Source organism: Oculina patagonica, chromosome 14 (assembly GCF_052425735.1).
Source record: "Oculina patagonica isolate OP01 chromosome 14, crgOcupat, whole genome shotgun sequence".
Taxonomy (NCBI): domain Eukaryota; kingdom Metazoa; phylum Cnidaria; class Anthozoa; order Scleractinia; family Oculinidae; genus Oculina; species Oculina patagonica.
In genome coordinates this window covers 16467469-16489052 of record NC_135771.1, presented here as the reverse complement: position 1 = coordinate 16489052, position 21584 = coordinate 16467469, and the positions used below count along the sequence as shown (strand labels likewise).

The 21584-nt window shown below is 37.3% G+C and overlaps 4 protein-coding genes across 4 annotated transcripts; 2 read left to right on the top strand and 2 right to left on the bottom strand.

Moving 5' to 3' along the window:
- Positions 1-1558: 1558 nt before the first annotated feature.
- On the bottom strand, positions 1559-7662 carry LOC144638643 (centromere protein P-like). Its single transcript, XM_078497859.1, has 3 exons — positions 6588-7662; positions 4193-4726; positions 1559-2201 (listed from the first exon to the last, which is right to left on the bottom strand). The coding sequence occupies exons 1-2, from the start codon at positions 7153-7155 to the stop codon at positions 4233-4235; spliced, it is 1062 nt and encodes a 353-aa protein (XP_078353985.1). The 5' UTR covers positions 7156-7662; the 3' UTR covers positions 1559-2201; positions 4193-4232.
- LOC144638632 (uncharacterized) lies at positions 7217-11252 on the top strand. Its single transcript, XM_078497838.1, has 2 exons — positions 7217-7298; positions 8169-11252. The coding sequence occupies exon 2, from the start codon at positions 8194-8196 to the stop codon at positions 9559-9561; it is 1368 nt and encodes a 455-aa protein (XP_078353964.1). The 5' UTR covers positions 7217-7298; positions 8169-8193; the 3' UTR covers positions 9562-11252.
- Positions 11253-12770: 1518 nt separating this feature from the next.
- Positions 12771-17509, bottom strand: LOC144638669 (uncharacterized). The gene is made up of 2 exons (XM_078497890.1): positions 16942-17509; positions 12771-15091 (listed from the first exon to the last, which is right to left on the bottom strand). Exons 1-2 carry the CDS (start codon positions 17507-17509, stop codon positions 15066-15068), a joined length of 594 nt encoding a protein of 197 aa, XP_078354016.1. The 3' UTR covers positions 12771-15065.
- LOC144638677 (hydroxysteroid dehydrogenase-like protein 2) lies at positions 17380-21213 on the top strand. Its single transcript, XM_078497904.1, is given in 6 exon segments — positions 17380-17551; positions 17670-17731; positions 17734-17832; positions 19874-20042; positions 20575-20619; positions 21080-21213. Coding segments are annotated over 6 exon segments (504 nt in total). The 5' UTR covers positions 17380-17534; the 3' UTR covers positions 21192-21213.
- The last annotated feature ends 371 nt before the right edge of the window (positions 21214-21584 follow it).

Below are 21584 nucleotides of genomic sequence, written 5' to 3'. Positions count from 1 at the left end.
TGTCTTATATTTACATGTAACAAGCATAATAATTTGCACGCGTTGGGTATTTCTTTGCTGCGTAATGTATTTTGTAGTTTTCGTAAAAAATTCAATCCGCACTTTGTTTTTCCCAGGTGAATATTGACTTTCACCGGCCTTTTTTATATCTCAAAACGGCAATGATTTCAATCCGTAAGTATACTGCCAGTACTGGCATCGCTGATCTTTAGTTTAGACAAAAGTACAAAAAGGACAAAACGTTTTTTAGGAAACAAATAAACCTAATCAGTTCTTTAAAAACAGAAGAGTGATTCGTGTTACATATGTGATGTGCACGAAATAAACCTGAAATCGATTTCGTTTATCACTACGAGTTCAAGCTCAAGTTAACGACATCCAAATTCTGGCGTTACTGGTGTTATGTATATATTGGTAAAAGCTCTGTATATTTACAAACAGGAGAAAGATGTAGAGACACACGAAATCAGATCTAATTACAGTTCATTAGTAATAGTTAGTAATACAAACGATTCCAAGTAGAAAGTTTCGTTTTACTTCAATAGCGTGCTGATTGCTGTTTCTATAAACAGCGTATCTTTATTAAGATATTTAGGATCATTCTTTTAAAACGTTGTTGATGAATGACCTTAATTAGCCTGATCACCTTTCCAGACCGAACGATTCCCAGCCTTTGACTTATATTGTTTTCTCACAAGAATAAAACTTAAGGTGGGGTTCTACCTGAATTTGAATGAAATTTTAAGAGGTTTAAAGAAGGGATTGAAGAAAAAAATGGAAACATCATCAGACAGTTGACCCTCATGCAAGAGCACTCCAGGTTGTCAGGGGACTGTTTGGTGTCCATCTACCAATTTTTAACTTCAAATTCTAATTTAAAATCACACTAAATTTTCAATGGTTCTCATTTGTCAAAATTTTACTAATCCTTTGAGAAAAACTATCAGCTCCCAAACATCCCCAAAAATCACAGATACATGTACATGGGATGAGTGAAGCTTTTTGGATTCTTTGAAACGCGAACGAGATATTTTCGTTTAAGGTGGCTGATAATGGGTTTAAGTGTTTCCCAGCCCTTAAACTTTGGGTCAGTTCTACAATTCTTCATCAATTGCTATTACAGTAATGGTATGAAACAAATGTCCAATCATTGGTGAACAAGTTGTGATCATTTTCTTTTGCCTAGTTCCTGTACGGCTTTTTTCCCAGTATTACTGACGTCACTACTCGCAAAGAGTAGGGCACGAAGTTCCCGGTGTTTTGGTCTGGCCTTTGTGTAGTAAATTACAGTATGTGTACAGCGCATTTGAACATTACATATGAAAAATGCGCTATATAAATTGATTATCATTATCATTATAATTAAATTAGCTGTATGTATGGTTATCGTCTACCAATTAACAATAACGATGTGTTTTTATGCTACATTGACACTCATCACAACAAAGGCTTCATTCTGGATGAAAATTGTGCAAAACAGTTGAACCGGCATCTGATGAGGTTTGTCTATAGTACCCACGAAAACAAGCAAAGTAGCCACGCAGCTTCTAGGCAACAATCTTTTTGATCTGGAATTTATTTACAGATAAATAATTTACATGTAAAAGCTGAAATATCTTCCTAAACCCTCTAAATATAACCCAGTGACTGACTATTGACAAAACGTGCCATCTATTTGTCTACACAGGTGCCTTCTATCCATTCATACATGTAGATGACTACTGGGTGTGTGCTTAGTTTTTTCGCTGAATTTTATCATTTAAAACCTTCAATAAATCAATTCAAACAATGTTCTGTGCTTATTGCAGTTTTTAAAAACATGTGAACTCTGACATTCAAACCTCAACTGGTGTACGCTTTTTGCTGCCATCAAACATCTTAGCAGACCTATTGGAAAACAGAAGTTCACTTAAAACGAGTCAAAAGGTCATGTCTGTCAGTTGTGATTGGTAGATTTCTGTCCATTTTGTTTGTTGCTGTTTTTCATGGTTTCTTGGCTGTAATTGACGGCAGCAAAAAATGCAATCGTTAGTTGCGTTTTGAACTTTAGACTTTGCATGTTTTTGGAAAGCGCAATAATAGATCAGCCACTAGGTTTGATACATGTAAAACAATTAGACGGCATGCTCTCTTTTTCTTTTGACTTTGATAAGCATATAGAAACCTAGAACTTGCCCTCTAATTGTTAATTAGGGCACAACCTTAAGGTGGCTGCGTAGTTATTCCGAGCGTATTCGTCAGTGACATACTTTGCGTCAGAACTTTTTCGGCTTTAACGCGATGGCTTTGAAACTTTGGGAAAACTTTTATGTATCATTTAGCAATAACATGATAAAGTTTGATTGCAAAGGAGAAATATATTTTAAATGCTATTGGCGTTTAACTGGACCCATGTTTTTGAACAAAATTGAATACAAAAAAAAAATTTGCCGATATATTTTTGCAAAATTTCTGGAATAAGCTAATATTAACTTAAGACATGAGACAGCCAAGTTTCAAGAAAATCGTTGGAGTAGAATTGAAGAAATACTGGGAAATATTAAACTCATCTAAATAAAGCGCTGAAAATTTACTGTAATTTTATACACTTGAGGCTTCTTCGCGAAATAATCTACAAACCCAATATTTTGCGAAAAGCCTCCCAAATACTTGCTAAATAGAAGTGCCTAACCGATTGTCGATCGAGCTAACCGTTAAAAAGTATTCGCTAGTTCTGTAGGTCTCTGTAAACATTATAAAATGATCGAAAATCCTCGCGGACCTCAAAGGTTGCGTTCTGCATTTATTTTCGAAAATTATACCGCAATTTTCTCTCAAACTCCTGTCACGTAAACTTCAGGGCACTACAAAAATGTTTGCATCGACTTTTGCTGCTGTGCCGTGCTGTAGTTTGGAGAATTGGCGTTGGGACTGTAAGCTACTCTGCAACTGTTCTCTGGCGAAGCGGACGAGCAGTTTTGTTTATAACATTATGAATACGAAATGAGCACGTGTGACATTCATGACAAGAATTTGCACCTTTAAAAGGGGGGTGTCATTTATATGCACGCCGGCCATCCTAGAAGGGGAGGGAAGATATTTGTCAGAGGCGCAGACACCCCCTCGACCTGATGATATCGAGGAGCTGTGTGACATTGTAAAAAGAGTATCTTAGGTGCATGATTTTTTGTTTGAGCAGATTATAACGGTGCAACAGTGGTAAAATCTGTTATAAAAAATGTAAATCCACTTCGATTATTAATATAAAAAAGCTGGAATCACAGAATTGACTAGTCCCCACGTTTAATACCAACACACCTCATGTTACCCTAATGCGACAAATATCTTCCATCCCCTTCTAGGATGGCCGGCGTGCATGTAAATGACACCCCCCTTTTAAAGGTGCAAATTCTTGTCATGAATGTCACACGTGCTCATTTCGTATTCATAATGTTATAAACAAAACTGCTCGTTCGCTTCGCCAGAGAACAGTTGCAGAGTAGCTTACAGTCCCAACGCCAATTCTCCAAATTACAGCACGGCACAGCAGCAAAAGTCCATGCAAAAGTTTTTGTAGTGCTCTGAAGTTTAGGTGACAGGAGTTTGAGAGAAAACTGCGGTATAATTTTCGAAAATAAATGCAGAACGCAACCTTTGAGGTCCGCGAGGATTTTTGATCATTTTATAATGTTTACAGAGACCTACAGAACTAGCGAATACTTTTTAACGGTTAGCTCGATCGACAATCGGTTAGGCACCTCTATTTAGCAAGTATTGGGGAGGCTTTTCGCAAAATATTGGATTTGTAGATTATTTCGTGAAGAAGCGGCAAGTGTATAAAATTACAGTAAATATTCAGCGTTTTATTAAGATGAGTTTAATATTTCCCAGTATTTCTTTATTTCTACTCCAACGATTTTCTTGAAACTTGGCTGTCTCATGTGTTAAGTCAATATTAGCTTATTCCAGAAATTTTGCAAAAATATATCGGCAAAATTTTTTTTTTGATTCAATTTTGTTCAAAAACGTGAGTCCAGTTAAACGCCAATACACTGTAGCATTTAAAATATATTTCTCCATTGCAATCAAACTTTATGTTATTGCTAAATGATACATGAAAGTTTTCCCAAAGTTTCAAAGCCATCGCGTTAAAGCCGAAAAAGATCTGACGCAAAGTACCTGACGAATACGCCCGGAATAACTACGGAGCCACCTTAATTGTCATACAAGTTAACTATAAAAACTCGATTGGACTATCTACAGAGCATTCCAATCACTACTTCAATTGTCTGTTCTATGCCAAGAACAGGCAACACTTTCTGAAACTGTTGCGGTACATTCCTTAGTAATGCATACTTGTCTCTCTGACCAGTTCGTTTCAATGGTGCGGAGGCATGGATTTGAAGATCTGGCACAACATGGCCAGATTCACTTACATCAAGTCTCCAAAAAACTGTAAAAACAAGTCCTGGTTTGCTTCTGTTGTGCAGTTGAATTGATTGACTTGCAGTGGTTACACCAATCAAATGAACCATCTCGGGGTACTTTATTATAAAATGATCAAATGTCCTCTGTCTATGACTGTGCCACTCAGCATACTGTATAAGTCCACTAAAGAATGGTTGTAATGCCTTTTCTTCTTCTACTATTTTAAAAAAGCTTGAAAGTTCTTGTTCTGCCAAAAGGTCTGTGACATTAACTTTGAGTCTGGTTAACACGGCAGTGATGTCTTCCAAATGCTCAGCATCTAAGATAAAAACAACAACTATAGCACAGGTGTATAAAAGTTTTAGACTATTTAAAATATTGTTAGACTGTAAAAGCTCTTTTATGGCCTAGGGACTTATTTCTTTTTAAGACCTTTGGGGGAAGGACTTAACAGAGATGGGGGCTTATTTCAAATCATAATAATTTATTATATCGGTTAGGGCACACATAAAAGAAATAAAGTGGGCTTTTTATTAATGTCTCAGTGCTGTTTGATTAATGATAACAAACCTTTACAAAACAACAACAACAATTATAATAAGCAAATATGGTGGAATGGATTAATGTTTTTAAAAGCATATAGTTGGCTTGTTTTCTTGTTTATAAATTGTCATGATTTACCATCTAGGGAAGAGGGGGGACTTAATTGTGGGGAACCTTATTAAAAATATTTCAGTAAGGATTCCCTTACTGAAACAATTGTACATGCCATGTCGAAGATACGCCAGTTTTATTTATAGGTCTATGCCAAGGTCCTCTATTTTTCTGAATTGCGGTCACATCGTTCCAAGGTTACTTCGTTCCAAGTCACATCGTTCCAACTTTTGGTCAGATCGTTCCAAAAAAAAGTCACATCGTTCCAACTTTTGGTCAGATCGTTCCAAAAAAAAGTCACTTCGTTCCAACTAATAGTTACTTCGTTCCATCGAAAAGTCAGATCGTTATATTAATTTAATAAGGAGAATGTTTATAAGAAAACATTATCAAAAACATTACTACTCGATGTTGTTAAATTTTGTAATCCATGCGCTCTACCGTTCGTTACGAGCAATACGGTTTTTATTACGTCTTAGTTTGCCGTTGTACCTGCTAAATTAATTTGTATGACTTTACCTGTTTAGAATTCCTTGCGTAGTTGTTTTCTATCAATTGCTTAACACCAAGTTTATTGAATATTTTCGGTTCTGTTACCTTATGCGTCGGTGTGATTGAAAAGAAAAGTTCGCCATGTTGAATTGTTATCGAATCCAGTTCCCTACCGCGTATAACGAAAAGTAAAGAAGGGAAGGGAGGGGTGGGGGAGACTTTGGTTATGTTAAGTAACTTGTTGGTCATTTCTTTCATTTTATTTGGTGGCTCCTAAAGGAGCCGTTTGTTTGTGTGTTTATTAACATCTACTTTTCTCTCGGCCCGTTGAGGTGTGAGCAGGCTTTGAGTAACCGCTTAGCTGATCTTTCATCGGCATATTTCGATGGAACAAAGTAACTTTTAGTTGGAACGAAGTAACTTTTTTTTGGAACGATCTGACCGAAAGTTGGAACGATGTGACTTGGAACGATGTGACCTTGGAACGATGTGACCGGATACCATTTTTCTTACCTAAAATAAGTCATCTGTACGCCAGTTCAAAGGTGCCGTCTACAATCGTACGCCAGTACACCGTGCAATTTTGAAATCCACGCCAAAGATCTTCGGCGTGACCTAAGTAGAATGCAGCCTGGCCAGGCTGCATTTTAATGTAGGTTATGCAGCATATCTTTGGGGTGGATTTAGGGCCTTGGTGTAGACTTCAAAATAAAACCGTGGCGTATCTTCGGCGTGGGATGTACAAGAAATGCACCCTAGCAATTGCGAAGATAATCTACAACTGACAGGCATCCAAACCGACAAGAAACCTGCTAGTATTCATTTTCCACTGATTTTCAGTGTGACAGTGCCTGGTGGTTGCCACTCACATGGTTGTCATGGTTACCATTCGCGCTCTGCTCGAATTGCATGTAGTACCAAGTCTAACAACATTTAATAATAAATGGTACCTTAATCATCTTTAAAAAATGGTACCTTCCCAATGCACATCTGTTGTTGATGAGTTTAAACTGCTATTGTACAAGTTAAGTTACCTTTATTCCCTGTTGTGAATGTGCTATCCTTCTGTTCATCCTTTTTTACCTCAAACTCCACCACAAATGGAATCCTTTGGCAAGTTCCCGACATTCGGCGAAGCAACACTGTACCCCTGTCTGTCTTCGAAAGCAACCTGACACTGTTTTCAACAAATCTAATTCCGCTAAAGGTTTCCAGAGAACTAAGTCTGTTGTTAAGTACATCAATTTCTTTTTCTAATTCACTGCTGTTATTTTCTTCCGATGAGCAAGGCAAATCAGCAGATTCTAGAAGCTCAGATCGAATCCTTTGCAGCGTTTCGAGAGCGTAGCCATCCGCACATGAAGATTCTTTTTGAAATATTTCCTCCTCCAGATGAGAAATCTCATTATTTAGACTACTGATCTCTTGGAGGGCAAGTTCTTTTAACTCAGCGTTTGTCTTGGATTTCTTTTTTAGAGTTTCTTTGTTATTATTTGAATCTTTTCTTCTCTTGTGATGATTCCTTCGAAGTTCAACCGCCATCTTGAAACTTTTGGCGCTAAATAAACTGAGGCTGCTCTTTGACGTAATAACGCTGGCCATATTGCGACGGCTCACGGCCTGGAAAATGTTAGTTTAATTAAAGTTGTGGCGAGTAGACTGGGCTCTAGTACTTCAATGGCCGCCTCCAAGCATCGAAGTCTCTTGCAATATAAAACAATGACAGTTTTGCTTCAGTAGAGCGGGTAAGAAAAAGTGGAAACATCGTGTTTAAGAGAGAGTAGAGAAACAATTACTTAGCCTTCGATGATTCCTCCTTGTATCATGCTGAAAAGGAGTAGAAAAGCAAAACAGACTCAAAACAAAAACAACCAAAAAATAACGCACAAACTGCGGTGATGACAAACGCATTGTTAGAAAAAAATAGACCTTTTACTTGACGTTTCGTATGCCTCTACATACATCTTCAGAAGTAACTGTTAAATGGTCTTTTTCTAACAATGCGTTTGTCCGTAATGTTCATCACCGCAGTTTGTGTGTTAATATTTTATTAAAGTTACACTACGATGGCCAGAGAAAAAGAGTAAAAACAACCTAGCTTAAAGGACCCTTAAAAAAAAAAAAAAAAAAAAAAAAAAAAAAAAAAAATTAAATAACAATTACAATCCGTAAAGGTAAGGGACTATGTCACGGATTTTAACTGATTTTTGAGCTGCCAAAATTTATATTTGTGTCGCAGGAAACCTAAAAGTAATAGTCCATTTTTATTAAAATTTGCTTTATTAGAGCACTGAAACTGTTAACGAGCATCTTTGGCTGCAGATGGCTCGGATGGAAACGGATTGCAATTTGAAAAAGTTAGGCAAACGTTTTAAAGTTGTTTCTGCGCGTCTTCGAAATATCGATATTTATCGTCGTAGCTTGATTTCTATCCGCAAATTAAGATTATATATTCCATTAATTAGTTGTTCAAAGATAATGTTTATTTACGGTTAAGTTGCCTGCGACTAATTTCAGAACACTTTAGAACAAAAAACTGAGAAATCTCCATGATATTGTTCTTTAATTAGTTAAATCTGTGGGGAACATCGCACTAAAATAACTTTTTCTTTTAGTGGGGAAAGTGCATATACGGTCTCGATGACTGAAGATCACACAAATTGTAGCAAGAGTTTCACTCACACTAGCAACAAGGAAGAACATGCATTGAGCAAAAGAGCTTGGAGAACTAGGAGAGAAAAGCTTTTTGAATGTACCCAGTGTGGCAAGTGTTTTAATTTTGCAGCAAATTTTAAGCGTCATAAAAGAACACACACAGGAGAGAAGCCGTTTAAATGTAACCAGTGTGGCAAGTGTTTTAATCGTCCAGGAAATTTAAAACAACATAAAAGAACTCACACAGGAGAGAAACCTTTTGAATGTACCCAGTGTGGCAAGTGTTTTAATCAGGCAGGAGATTTAAAGCGGCATAAAAGAACACACACAGGAGAGAAACCTTTTGAATGTACCCAGTGTGGCAAGTGTTTTAATCAGGCGGGAGATTTAAAGCAACATAAAAGAACTCACACAGGAGAGAAACCTTTTGAATGTACCCAGTGTGGCAAGTGTTTTAATCAGGCGGGAGATTTAAAGCAACATAAAAGAACTCACACAGGAGAGAAACCTTTTGAATGTACCCAGTGTGGCAAGTGTTTTAATCAGGCAGGAGATTTAAAGCGGCATAAAAGAACACACACAGGAGAGAAGCCCTTTAAATGTAACCAGTGTGAAAAGAGTTTTAGTCTGATAAATACTTTAAAGCAACATAAAAGAATACACACAGGAGAGAAGCCTTTTGAATGTAACCAGTGTTCCAAGTGCTTTAATCGTTCAGGAGATTTAAAGCGACATAAAATAACTCACACTGGAAAGAGGCCTTTCGAATGTAACCAGTGTGGCAAATGTTTTAATCAGGCAGGAAATTTAAAGCAACATAAAATACTTGCTCACACAGAAGAGAAGCCTTTTGAATGTAATAAGTGTGGCAAGTGTTTTTACCGTGCAGTAGACTTACAGCAACATAAAATAACACACACAAGAGACAAGCCTTTCAAATGTAACCAGTGTTCCAAGTCCTTTAATTGTTCAGGAGATTTAAAGCGACATAAAATAACTCACACTGGAAAGAGGCCTTTCGAATGCAACCAGTGTGGCAAGTGCTTTGGTTACAGGGATACCTTAAATCGCCACAAAATCTTACACACTGAAGAAAAGCCTTTTGAATGTAACCAGTGTGGCAAATTTTTTAATCGTGCAAGTTCCTTAAAGAGGCATCAAGGATTACACAGATGTGACAAGCCTTTTCAAGTTAATCAACTTGGCCAGCTTTACGATGGGAAAGAGGTTCTAAAGCAAGATAAAGCAATATGCAGCACACGAGTGACTTGCAGGATTGAGAAGTATGAGAATGTCTTCAGCATCGCTGAACTTTTAAGTGACCTGAAAGAAATCAAAGAGGAAAGGCTATAAAATTATTGGTTGTCATCTAACCAGTATTTTCACATAGTAAACCAGGGCTGTGCTCTAAGGGTGCCCGGGTGCCTCGGGCGACTAACCGTATTTTGTCTTTGGGTGACCATGCAGATAATCTTATATCTTTCATATAAGCTTTATGCTGGGCACCCTGAATCTCATAACTTGGAACCTTTGGGCTCCTTGTAATTTTTTTTTAGAGCACAGCCTTGATAAACTGCTGCTAATTTTGTTAAAAATAAATTAAACAATTAGTAAGTGAAAGCTCAAAACACCTATTATGCAGAAAAAGGTTTGACAGCTCTGAGTGGGTTATTCCACCAGACCCCAACTGAATGTTGACAAGATAATGGTTCTGAGATGTTCCTTTCTAAATCCCAGCTCCTGCTTCAATATCCTTACCAGTAAGCCCCCCTACTGCTCCTTATGCCTGTATTTTCCTAATTATTTGAGCCTGCTAGTAAATACTGCTTTGTTATTTGGCAAATTGTCCAAAACAATTTACAGAACCTGTTATAAAATGAGATAAGAATTATATATGTGGTACAAAATGTATTATCTTTTGAAATGAAAGGATTAGACATACATATAAACCATTCAAAAAGAAAACGATAACAGAACATGTACAGCCACTTTCTCAGATTTTCAGTCTCTACTTCATCAAGAGTCGTACAAATGTGCGAGCCATCAAGGCATGCAAGGGAAGACAGCAAGGCATGCAAAGCAGAAATTTCTACTCCAAATAAAAAGGCTAACCGCAAGTGACCTACGCTAACTTTTGGCTAATAGGGTGTACATTGCTGTTTTTGTGATCGCTTGTTTCTCCCTGCATGCATATTTAGTAATCTTAAAACTAAATTGTCGGATGTTTCAGTAGCTAACATCATTATCAAGGTAAAGTGTTGTATCGTGGTGTGAATATAAATTAGTTTGTGGAAAAATATAGTATAATAGACATTTGCTGCATGGTTATGTAAGTAGCTTCATACGGATGGAGTCTAACACTTTGCACGATAAAAGTTGGCTTTAGGTGTCGAATAATCAGCATTTCATTGGTGAGGCGATCAAATTTGCTGTGGCATTTCTTTAAGACTGAGAAGAAAAATGCTGCAGCAAATTTGATAGTCTCATCAACGAAATGCTGATTATTCAAGACCTAAAGCCAACTTCACATTAACAAGAAAACACTGTAAAAGTTACAGTCATGTTCATTTTTTTTTTCATAAAAATTATACCCTATAAGATAAAAAAATGTACGGTTACAAGGAAAAAGGAAACTATTCTTGTCACTCTTTTATGGGAGTCCCTCTTCCCCTGGCCTGGGATGAATGCTATTGAATTATATCAAAAAAATCCCTTACTCCCCAGACATATGGTGTTTGGGAATTTCTCGTGTAGGTGTTGATGAAGGGGTCACCACAAAGTGCGAAGCAAAAGGCGTGCATTCCATGCATTCCAGTTAACCTAAATAGCACTTTCATTAGCCTAAATGGCAGTCCAGTTAGCCTAAATAGCACCCCGGTTAGCCTAAATAACACTCCTATTCCATACAATAAATAATACAATAATTGTTTCGTTTTTGTTGTTGTTGTTGTTGTGAGTAGTCAGTGGCATGTGGCAATTTTAAAATTAATACCAAAGGATGTCAGAATAAAATCTGTTAAATTTTGTGTACTGCTTCTTTTTTGGTTCCTGGAATTTTGTTTTTCATTTTACAGTAAAAGGTTATCATTTGATGAAAAGGCCACATTAATTACGCTCATTGTAGAAGTCTAAAATTACACCTCTTATTAACAACATGGTTTAATAATTATTGTAATTTATCATTGCGTTTTTGCCTCTGGATTCGGATTTAGCGGTCCAGGTGCAAGCTCTGGGCGGGGTCACTGCACTGAGTTCTTGTGTAATACACTTAACCTCACATACACAGTGCCTTTTTCAACCCAGGTAATTTAATGCTGGTGGGAGCCGTAGCCTGCGATGGACTTGAGTCCCATCCAGAGCAGAGCAGAAATACTTCTCCTGAGTGCTACAAAAACCTGGATAAACTCGCAACTTATGGGCCAGGCTCATATGGAGACTAGGCTTCACTTCCTCATCAAATAAATTTTGGAGTGGTTTAAGTTATTCGAATTCATCTGCACCTAGCCCCTATTTGTTGGGTGGTTTGATTTTCCCCCCCCCAAAAAAAAAAAAAAAAAAAAAAATTTTTTAAAAAAAAAATAATAATTTTTTTTTTTTTTTTTTTTTTTTTCAAAAAAAAAATAAAATTTTATAAAAAAAAAAAAAAATAAAAACCCCCAAAAAACCCCCCCCCAAAAAACCCCCACCCCAAAGCCAAAAATTTAATAAGCACCCAGGGCGCTTAATCGAATAAATACGGTAAGTAGGTATTTTTTAGGGGGGTGATAAAAACAATCGGGGCGATTATACGAGAACCAGCATTAACTGCATGAGTGTAGTGTACAAACAATGCACTAAATCAAAGATCTCTTCGAGATAGCGACTATTCTGCATGAGATATGAGTAGGGGGAAATATAATATTGAAAACGATTTGCGATGCATTAAATCAACAGGTTACACGTAAAACCGATCTTAAAGTTTGTCTGTCATGTTGCTCCAAAACAAAGGTTATCAATTGATTGATTTACCTGATTATCAGCTGGCTGGGAATTTCCCTTGGCAAATTCCTGCTAAGCCATAAACCAAGCGTCTGTCATCGTCTCGCATTTCACCTTTATCTATTTATTCAAATTTCATCAGGGGCTCGGTGCGGTACATTTAAAAAGAAACGTTTCAGTTAGTAGACCTCGCCATCCTTTTATAAGCGACGAGCAACAGCCAGTATAGCAAGTACATAAAACGGACTAAATGGCGGTGTTTCCGTGATAATATTATTTCCTTTACCAAATTTCTGATTAGACTAACGAATTTACAACAAGAAACTGCTTAGCGGTTTTTCCGTCGGTTTATGTTTGGTCCTCTTTCAGTTCTTTGGCTAAAAAGGCACCGTGCCGCACTGTAATTTCTACTGTAATTTCTCCCTGTTGTGTAAGAGGTTTTATTTTATTATTTAAAAAAACCTACACATGTTCAATGAAGGTAGTTACCTAATGTGAACAGATCAAATGATAACAGCTGTTATTGTAAAATGAAAAACAAAACAAACATAAGAAAAACTAAGAAACAGAAAAACAAAAGCAACTGCAAAAAATTTAACAGATTTTATTCAAACAGCCTAAATCTCCATTGACATCATTTTGTATTTAGTAACAACCTAGTTCCCAGGGTCTCTCTCTCCCTTCCCCCAACAGCGAGAGAAGAGAGACCCCGGGGTGGAGAGGGTGAGACCCTGGGAACAAGGTTGATTAAATAATTGCCACATGCTTCTACATTACTCACAACGACGGTGCAGGTGTCATTAACAATTGCAAAACAAAAAACGAAACAATATTTTATCATTTATATCTGGAAATATGGTGTACTGTGCTGTTTCAGTGATCGCTTGCTTCTCCTAGCATCCCTCTTTAGCAATCGGCATATTATTCTCAAGAATGAAGCTACATTATTCCCACTGTCTAACAATAAAAAAGGTAAAGTCTGTGTCTGAGCCCAGTGTGCTATACAGCCAGAGCTTATCTCAGTTTCCATAGCAATAAGCGACTAGGATTATTGCTACTACCCCTGGATGGGATGCTAGTCTATCGCTGGGTTACCCCCCAGCAGCAAATTTGCTGGTACCCATTTTTTACCTGCGTGGAGAAAGGCTCTGAGGATTTTAAACTGTCAGTGACTTGAAATCATAAAGTGTAAGGCAGCGAAGCATGTTTTTTTTATTACGGATTGCCTAAATAGCAATTCGGATAGCCTAAATAGTCAGTCCAGTTGGCGTAAATAGCACTCTGGTTAGCCTTTCTTTATTAAGAGTAGGGAATTCTGCCTCACATGCCTCGCTGCCTTGACTCACACATTTGTAAGACTCTTAACAAAGTAGAGTCTGGGAATCTGGGATAGAGGGTGTACATGTTTTGTTGTTGTTTTTCCTTTTGACTAATCCTTTCAAAAGATAATACATTTCTTACCAGTATACCATTCGTATCTCATTTTTTCACAGATTCAGTAATGGAAATCTTGGCAAATGGAGGAGAGGGGTTCTACTAGTACGGATATCCGAGAAGGAGCTGGGATTGAAAGAGGATAATCTTGTTACCATTCAGTTAGGGTAGAGGGGTCTGGATTTTTTTCTGGAATAACCCATTCAGAGCTACAATGTACATGGCTTAAAAACCTGTCAAACCTGTTTCTGCATTATAGGTGTTTTGAGCTTTGACTTGCTAACTGTTTAAATTTTTAACAAAAATAATGGCGGGTGACTATGTGAAAATACTGGTCAGATGACATACAGTAATATTATAATTTTTCCTGTTTGATTTCTTTCAGGTTACTTAAAAGTTCAGCGATGCTGAAGACAATGTCAGGCTTCTCAATCCTACAAGTTGCTCCTGGGTTGCATGTTGCTTTATCTTGCATTATGACTTCTTTCCCACTGTAAAATTGGCCATGCTGATAAACTTCAACAGGCTTGTCACCTTTCTGTATTTCTTTATGCTTCATGATGTCTTCTGCTAAATTAAAAGGCTTCTCTCCTGTGTGTGTTCTCTTATGCCGCTTTAAATCTCCTGCCTGATTAAAACACTTGCCACAATGATTACATTCAAAAGCTAAGGCTTCCCTCCTGTGTGAGTTCTTTTATGTTGCTTTAAATTTCCTGCAATACTAAAACACTTGCCACACTGGCTACATTCAAAAGGCTTCTCTCCTGTGTGAGTTATTTGATGTTGCTTTAAATCTCCTGAACGTTTAAAACACTTGCCACACTGGTTACAAACAAAAGGCTTCTCTCCTGTGTGTGTTCTCTGATGTTTCTTTAAGTATCCTGCACATTTAAAACACTTGCCACACTGGTTACATTCAAAAGGCTTCTCTCCTGTGTGTGTCATTTTATACCGCTTAAATTTCCTGCCTGATTGAAACATTTGCCGCACTGCTTACATGTATAAGGCTTCTCTCCTGTGTGTGAAAAGCTATGTTGCCTTAAGGATGATCTGTCACTGAAACACTTGCCACACTGATTACATTCAAAGGGCTTCTCTCCTGTGTGAGTTCTTTTATGACGCTTTAAACTTCCCGCCTGATGAAAACACTTGCCACACTGGTCACATTCAAAAGGTTTCTCTTCCGTGTGAGTTCCTTTATGTCGCTTTAAATTTCCTGCCAGACTAAAACACTTGCCACACTGGTTACATTCAAAAGGCTTCTCTCCCGTGTGTACTCTTTCATGCCTCTTGAGGTGGTCTATATTAGGAGAATGTTTGCCTAAATCTTTGCATTTAAATGTTTCCCCATCTGAGGAAAGCCTATTAATTGACGCATGTTCTTCCTGATTGCCAGCTTGGGTGAAACTCTTGCTGCACTTTGTGTAATCTTTATCCATGAAAGTTTATGTTCTTTTACACGCTAGCAGACCTTAAAACACACAAAAAAAGTAATATCAGTGTTTTGTTCCAGAAAATATCAAAACTCCCCTATGAAGTTCTTTTGGTTTGAGCCACCCACCCCTCTAGAAATTCCAGAGTGTCACACTTTTTTAAATTTTGCTGGATTCTGAAATCCCCCACCCCCTTAGAATTTGTAATAGTTGCCCTTGGTGGAGTGGGTATGGATAGTTGTTGGAGCCACATAGATGTATTCTATTGTCATGTTGCAACAAAATAAATGTGACACACAAGGCAAGGTAAAATCCCCCACCCCCTCCCCCAAACACCCACTAGCCCCCCCCCCCCCCCCCTTCTCCATCTAACGCCACCACAACTCTTCATAAAGCTGGCTACGTCCCTGACTAGGCTTTGCAGCTTTGGCAAGGAGTATTATATAATTAGGCAAAATCTTGATTCAACTTGGTCAGGTATTTGCATGTGTTATGTGGACTTCCATACTTCATACTCCCCCTTTCCCTACTGAAGGTGTTTCGATTTGATGTCCCCACCACCTGGGAATTCCAGCTGAGTGCATACTCTTGTTTTAAAAAATTGGCTGTTGAGACTCCCCTCATACCCCCGGTAATTTTGCAGTTACCCCCTGTGGGGTGGGTATGAATATTTCCTGGAAGATTACCAAGGCAATTAGAAGTGTATGATTTTAAATACCCATTGTCATATATAAGATTCTTACAGTAGCGCATTCATTTGATTTTTCAAAGGATTCCGAGCTCACATGATTCTTCTGACGGTTTTTCAAATAAATATCTAATGTATTGATTTGACTGGTGAATACATGTTTGTTTCATGTTTAACAAATGCTTTTAAGCAGCATTGATTAAAATTCTTTTGATTCATCATAATATTATTTCCGAAAATTCAAATCGATATGATTTTACCCAAGATTCATAGTTTTACGCATAATTCTTCACACTGTTGTTAAAAAAAATTGACTCGAGACCTCGCATGACTAAATTAATACTTCACCTATGATTCCAAATATAAACATTTGGATTCTTTCAATATGCCGTATACACTGCAGGCTTGATTCCTCATACCAAAAAAATGATTAAAAACTTTTACTTTTGGGAAAATAAGTTTGGAAAAAGCTTTGCTGTACTGTATACAATGTCATGTTCTGATGATTAGTTCTTCATTTCTAAATAAACATTTGTAGTTCACAAATTTTATACAAATAAATATAGGCCGAATATCACTTAAAGCTGATTTCCAGTCCGTACTGCGCAGACTCGGGGTTTGCTTACGTTTTTGTTTTGAATTCGTTGAAACGTTACACTTCGGTGACAGCATACATGACGTTTTTTAGTCCGCCATTACAGTTCTTTTCGTTCAAGAATTTCCGATGAGCTGAAACGTCGGTTTGAAATAGCGTCAAGGTTCTTCTACTCGTTATTATTTGTTCTGCAAGGATATCTGGCGTTAATAATGAAGAAAAAGGTAAGTTTGTCGCCGAATTTTTAGTTTTGCTTGTAAACATTCCCTTCGTGTGGGCTCACATAAACATTGCAGCCGAGATTGCGCAGTACGGACTGGAATTCATCTTTAAAGTTCTATTAGCAAAAATGTAAGTTTTCCCCCAGGGGGGTACTCGGGATTTCAAGTGACGGGGATGATCAAAGGATTTTTTGGGGTTTTAAATTTTTTTGGGATTTTGGAATTTTTTGGGGTAGGAAATTTTGGCAAGTATTATTTTGCGTGGCTTCAGATTTAAGTCGGGATTCAACTGTAGTACCAAGTCTAACAACATTTAATAATGACACCTTCCCCATGCACATTTGTTGGTGATGATTTTAACTGCTATTGTACAAGTTAACTTACCTTTATTCCCTGTTGTGAATATACTATCCTCCTGTTCGTCCTCTTTTACCTCAAACTCCACCACAAATGGAATCCTTTGGCAAGTTCCCGACATTCGACGAAGCAACACTGTACCCCTGTCTGTCTTCGAAAGCATCCTCACACTGTTTTCAACAAATCTAATTCCGCTAAAGGTTTCCAGAGAACTAAGTCTGTTGTTAAGTACATCAATTTCTTTTTCTAATTCACTGCTGTTATTTTCTTCCGATGAGCAAGGCAAATCAGTAGATTCTAGAAGCTCAGATCGAATCCTTTGCAGCGTTTCGAGATCGTAGCCATCCGCACATGAAGATTCTTTTTGAAATATTTCCTTCTCCAGATGAAAAATCTCATTATTTAGACTACTGATCTCTTGAAGGGCAAGTTCTTTTAACTCAGCGTTTGTCTTGGATTTCTTTTTAACAGTTTCTTTGTTATTATTTGAATCTTTTCTTCTCTTGTGTTGATTGCTTCGAAGTTCAACCGCCATCTTGAAAATTTTGGCGCTAAATAAACTGAGGCTGCTCTTTGACGTAATAACGCTGGCCATATTGCGACGGCTCACGGCCTGGAAAATGTTGAAGAACACTGGGTAAGGTAAATTACTTATAAAATTCGTCTATTTTCATCCTCAAGTTGAGACTTTTCCCATTCCTGTGAATTTAAACCTATCTTAAAAGATTCTCATTGATTTATTTTGTATTTGGTAGAAAATTAGCCGGTAAAACGCTGTTTATAACCGGTGCGAGCCGTGGAATTGGAAAAGCGATTGCTCTAAAGCTGCTAAAGATGGTGCAAATATTGTTATTGCCGCTAAAACCACCGAACCACATCCGAAACTACCGGGAACTATATACACTGCAGCTAAAGAAGGTAAACTTTTTGGTTTTCAGATATATGTTTTCATTTATTTGTGCAGTTTTTCATTTCAAGGCTAGACGTGTGATCGCGTGACCGTAGTCTGAAGTTTGGAGCAGATAGTGCGTGACATGGTAAATTCAATGGCTTGAAGTCTTGAACACGCTATGCTCTCAGATTTTAGTATTATGCTGCTTGACGTCACCCAAAAAATAAATAAATGATGTGAGTCAGACTGCAAGGGGTATGGGGGTATTGGGGGGGGGGGGGTGTTCTTGTTGTTGACTGTAACATTTGAAACCATTTTTCGGTCACCCCAAATTACACCACAAACTAGGTATGGTGTCTGATTTATTAAAAGAGGCTTACAACAGTTTCCAGCACTTTTCAGCTCTCATACTTTGATGGGTCAGTGCTACAAACATTTATCAGTTACCACTACAAAAATGGTATCAAACAAATACCCAATTATCGATAAACAATTTCTGGTTATTTTCTTGATGTCACTGGTAACCAGTGCAACAGTATAACCTGTTAAAAACACCCTTAATTTTAGCTATAAGTGCTTATAACTCAAAAACGAGGACCTCCAGTGACCCCTATTTTTTATTATTAGATAATGATAAGCATGTTAAGATACAACTTTTTGCAAAGTCAAATTCTCTGGAGCAGTTGCAGAGCCACTTTAAATTTTCAAAAGTTTAAGGTGGCCGTGGATTTTAATGGGAGTTGTCTCTTAGGAATTATGGTGGTTTTGCACCCAATTGAGTTTTTACGAGAAATTTTCAGTGTTTTCACTTCCTATATTTTTACTCGTGAATGCATAATGAACGAGTATAGTGGGGAAGTTTAGCCATCCGTCCATCCTTCCGTCCATCCTTCCATCGTTGTTAACATTATGCAAATTAGGTATGCTCACGGGCGCTTCCTAAATTTCGTTTCCCTCGGCTGTGAATAAAAATACAGCTTTACAAAGGTATCATTTCAAAGAAATAAGTGTAGAAAATACTTCATCCCTGTAAATGAGAAACAATCGTTTCCCAAACGATGAAATATTGCCTTTTCTTATATAATAATCACGAACATTCGGAAACGATGACCAGTGACTTTATGTATGTGTTATTAAAAGACTGGGAAGGTTAGAGCACGGCACGATTTATTAAAGGATAATCAGTAAAAGAGTAACGAAACTCTATACAAGACAGATATGTATATAATATCCCTGGAAAAAAATAATAAGAAAAAAAAAATTAGCCACAGGGTATGAGAGTCGATCTCGGGTCACACGCTTTAGAACGCAGAGCTGTACCACTGAGCCATCGGTTTACTAAGCAATTAAATTAATGAAAAAAGTAATTCTTATACCTAAGCGACCTGTTATATGTTCACTCTCTTTAAATAAAGTTGATTGTTATTATCAATCCCTATAATGAATATTTTCCATCAATACTATACTGTTCAAAGGAACGATTCAAATATATCTAACGCATTCACGAGTGGGTCATAGACCTCTTTGATTATTTAATAAATGTATAGAAGGAAGCAAACTCAGTCATACTTAGGAACGAACGCAGGAACAGCCAATTGAATTTGGACCCACCTTTTTGAGTTTGCACCCTGCATAAAGAACAAGAAATTAAGTTCCCGCGAAAATAAGTAACAATAAGGTAGAAGGTAACAAGCTCAGTCATACTTGGGAACGAACGCAGTAAGTTTACTCTAAAAGGTGAGTGTGAACGCGGACATTGCGACTTCAATTGGGTGTGAATCCTCCTGCTATGATCTTAGTGAGTTGCTATGGTCTTAGTGAGTTTCTACAAAAAGGAGCAAGGCTGTCTATTAGAAACAAGAACAGATGAAATATGTTTCTTCAGTTCTCCTTGGAGATAACTCAGAACTTCAACTGATATGCATATTAAAGAGAACTGTACAGCCTATTTAATAATTATTACTACTTCAATCTTTTCATCACCACCATCTTTGCTTTGGTTTGCCAAGCCCTTACACTTTTCCCTTGAAAGAAAAAAAAGAAATAATTTGTTGTATTTTATTGTAGTTGAAGAAGCCGGTGGCCAGTGTCTGCCCTGTGCAGTGGACATTCGTGATGAAAGTGCTGTAGTCAATGCAGTACAAGAAGCTGTAAAGAAGTTTGGTGGGATTGACATACTTGTTAACAATGCTAGTGCCATAAGCTTAACAGGAACTCTGGAAACACCAATGAAAAGGTGAGGTTTTTGTTTTTCCTGCTTTAGGGAAATCTTTGTTTACAATATTTGCCTCATTAACATAAGCGCTTCAGTTTCTTACCGCATTTATACGTACATACGTACATACATACATACATACATACATACATACATACATACATACATACATACAGACAGACAGACAGACAGACAGACAGACAAACATCTCTTTTCTTTACCCTCGGATTTGTATCTCTGAGCATTTCACAGTAAGCACAGTACAACGGGCAAAGACCAGACCACAACACCGGGAACTCCATGCCCTTCTTCAGGATTGAGTTACAAAAAATATCAGTTATGAATATTGAAAGGGCATGACACGATTAACTTTTGCTATAAATTTGAGCGTGATGTATTAAAGACGTTTTCTTTGACGTGGGTTTGAAAACTCAAAATTTTACAAAGAACTTTTGGGCTAAATTTAATTAGCGCTTTTGCCTCATAACATTTACTACGATCACAACTTGTTTGAAACCAGTAATAAACAAATTTACGTGTTTTTTTTTCACAGATATGATCTTATGAATAATATTAATGTCAGAGGGACATTTTTGTGGTGAGTCTGATCTACCCCAAATAACTATAATCTTTTTCTTTAGGCTAATTGTATATTAAATAAACTGTTACTTTACTGGTGTGTAGATCATATTTTAAAGATGTTATGACTAGGTAGAAAATAATTGACACTTTAATTATATCCCTTTGCATAGGTGCACTTTGTCGACCTACATGGAGGTGTACAGTGTACTTGTACCATTAATAATGTAATAAATGCCCACTCTCAAATATACGCCTGGCCCCGGTTGTACAATGGGTGGATAATGCTATCCATTAGATAAGTGTTGACAAAACATACTACGCATCTATTAGATACCAGGCTCTGGTTGTTCAAAGGATGGATAACGGTATCCACCCGATAAAACACTATGCCCCTCTTGAGGTGTATTAAAGTGGGTATCAGTCATACAGATCTGCACATGTTTGACAATTTAAATGGATTTTCTCTTTTTTGTCAGCTCCCAGGCCTGTCTTCCATATTTGAAGAAAGCAAAGAATCCACACATCTTAAACATAGCACCACCTTTAAACATAAGGCATTCATGGTTCAAGGATCACATTGGTAAGTAGCCAAGGTACGGTCACCTGCTCTTCTTTACAGTCAAAACACCTCAATTGATTCCATTATAATTATTGCAAATTTGATTTCATTCTTTGCTTCAGTATTCCATTCTTGAATTGAATATTTCTATGTTCAAACGGTGACTCAATTCAAAACTTGAATGTTGATTGGATTGTTGTCTGGTTCACACGACAGGCATGTGGGAATTTTGGGCTGAGTTTGCATAAACTAGTCAACTGTCAAATGTCACACATGGTGTTTTCTCATCATTTTGTTCTTTGCAAACTTTAATTTTAACCTTATGATAATACCAAAAGAGAGGTGAGACCTTTTGGTGCACTGAAAAGGCACAAAAATACTACTGGCAAAAAAGAGAGTGGGAAAAATGTCGTTGACCCATT

Excerpts from the sequence above, each read along its gene's own strand:
- LOC144638643 (XM_078497859.1), bottom strand. The coding sequence starts at position 7,155 with ATGGCCAGCGTTATTACGTCAAAGAGCAGCCTCAGTTTATTTAGCGCC. Across the intron at positions 4,727-6,587 it reads ATTCACAACAGGGAATAAAG|ATGCTGAGCATTTGGAAGAC; the intron begins GTAACTTAACTT and ends TTTTTATCTTAG.
- LOC144638632 (XM_078497838.1), top strand. The coding sequence starts at position 8,194 with ATGACTGAAGATCACACAAATTGTAGCAAGAGTTTCACTCACACTAGC.
- LOC144638669 (XM_078497890.1), bottom strand. The coding sequence starts at position 17,509 with ATGGCCAGCGTTATTACGTCAAAGAGCAGCCTCAGTTTATTTAGCGCC. Across the intron at positions 15,092-16,941 it reads ATTCACAACAGGGAATAAAG|GTCTGCTAGCGTGTAAAAGA; the intron begins GTAAGTTAACTT and ends GTGTGTTTTAAG.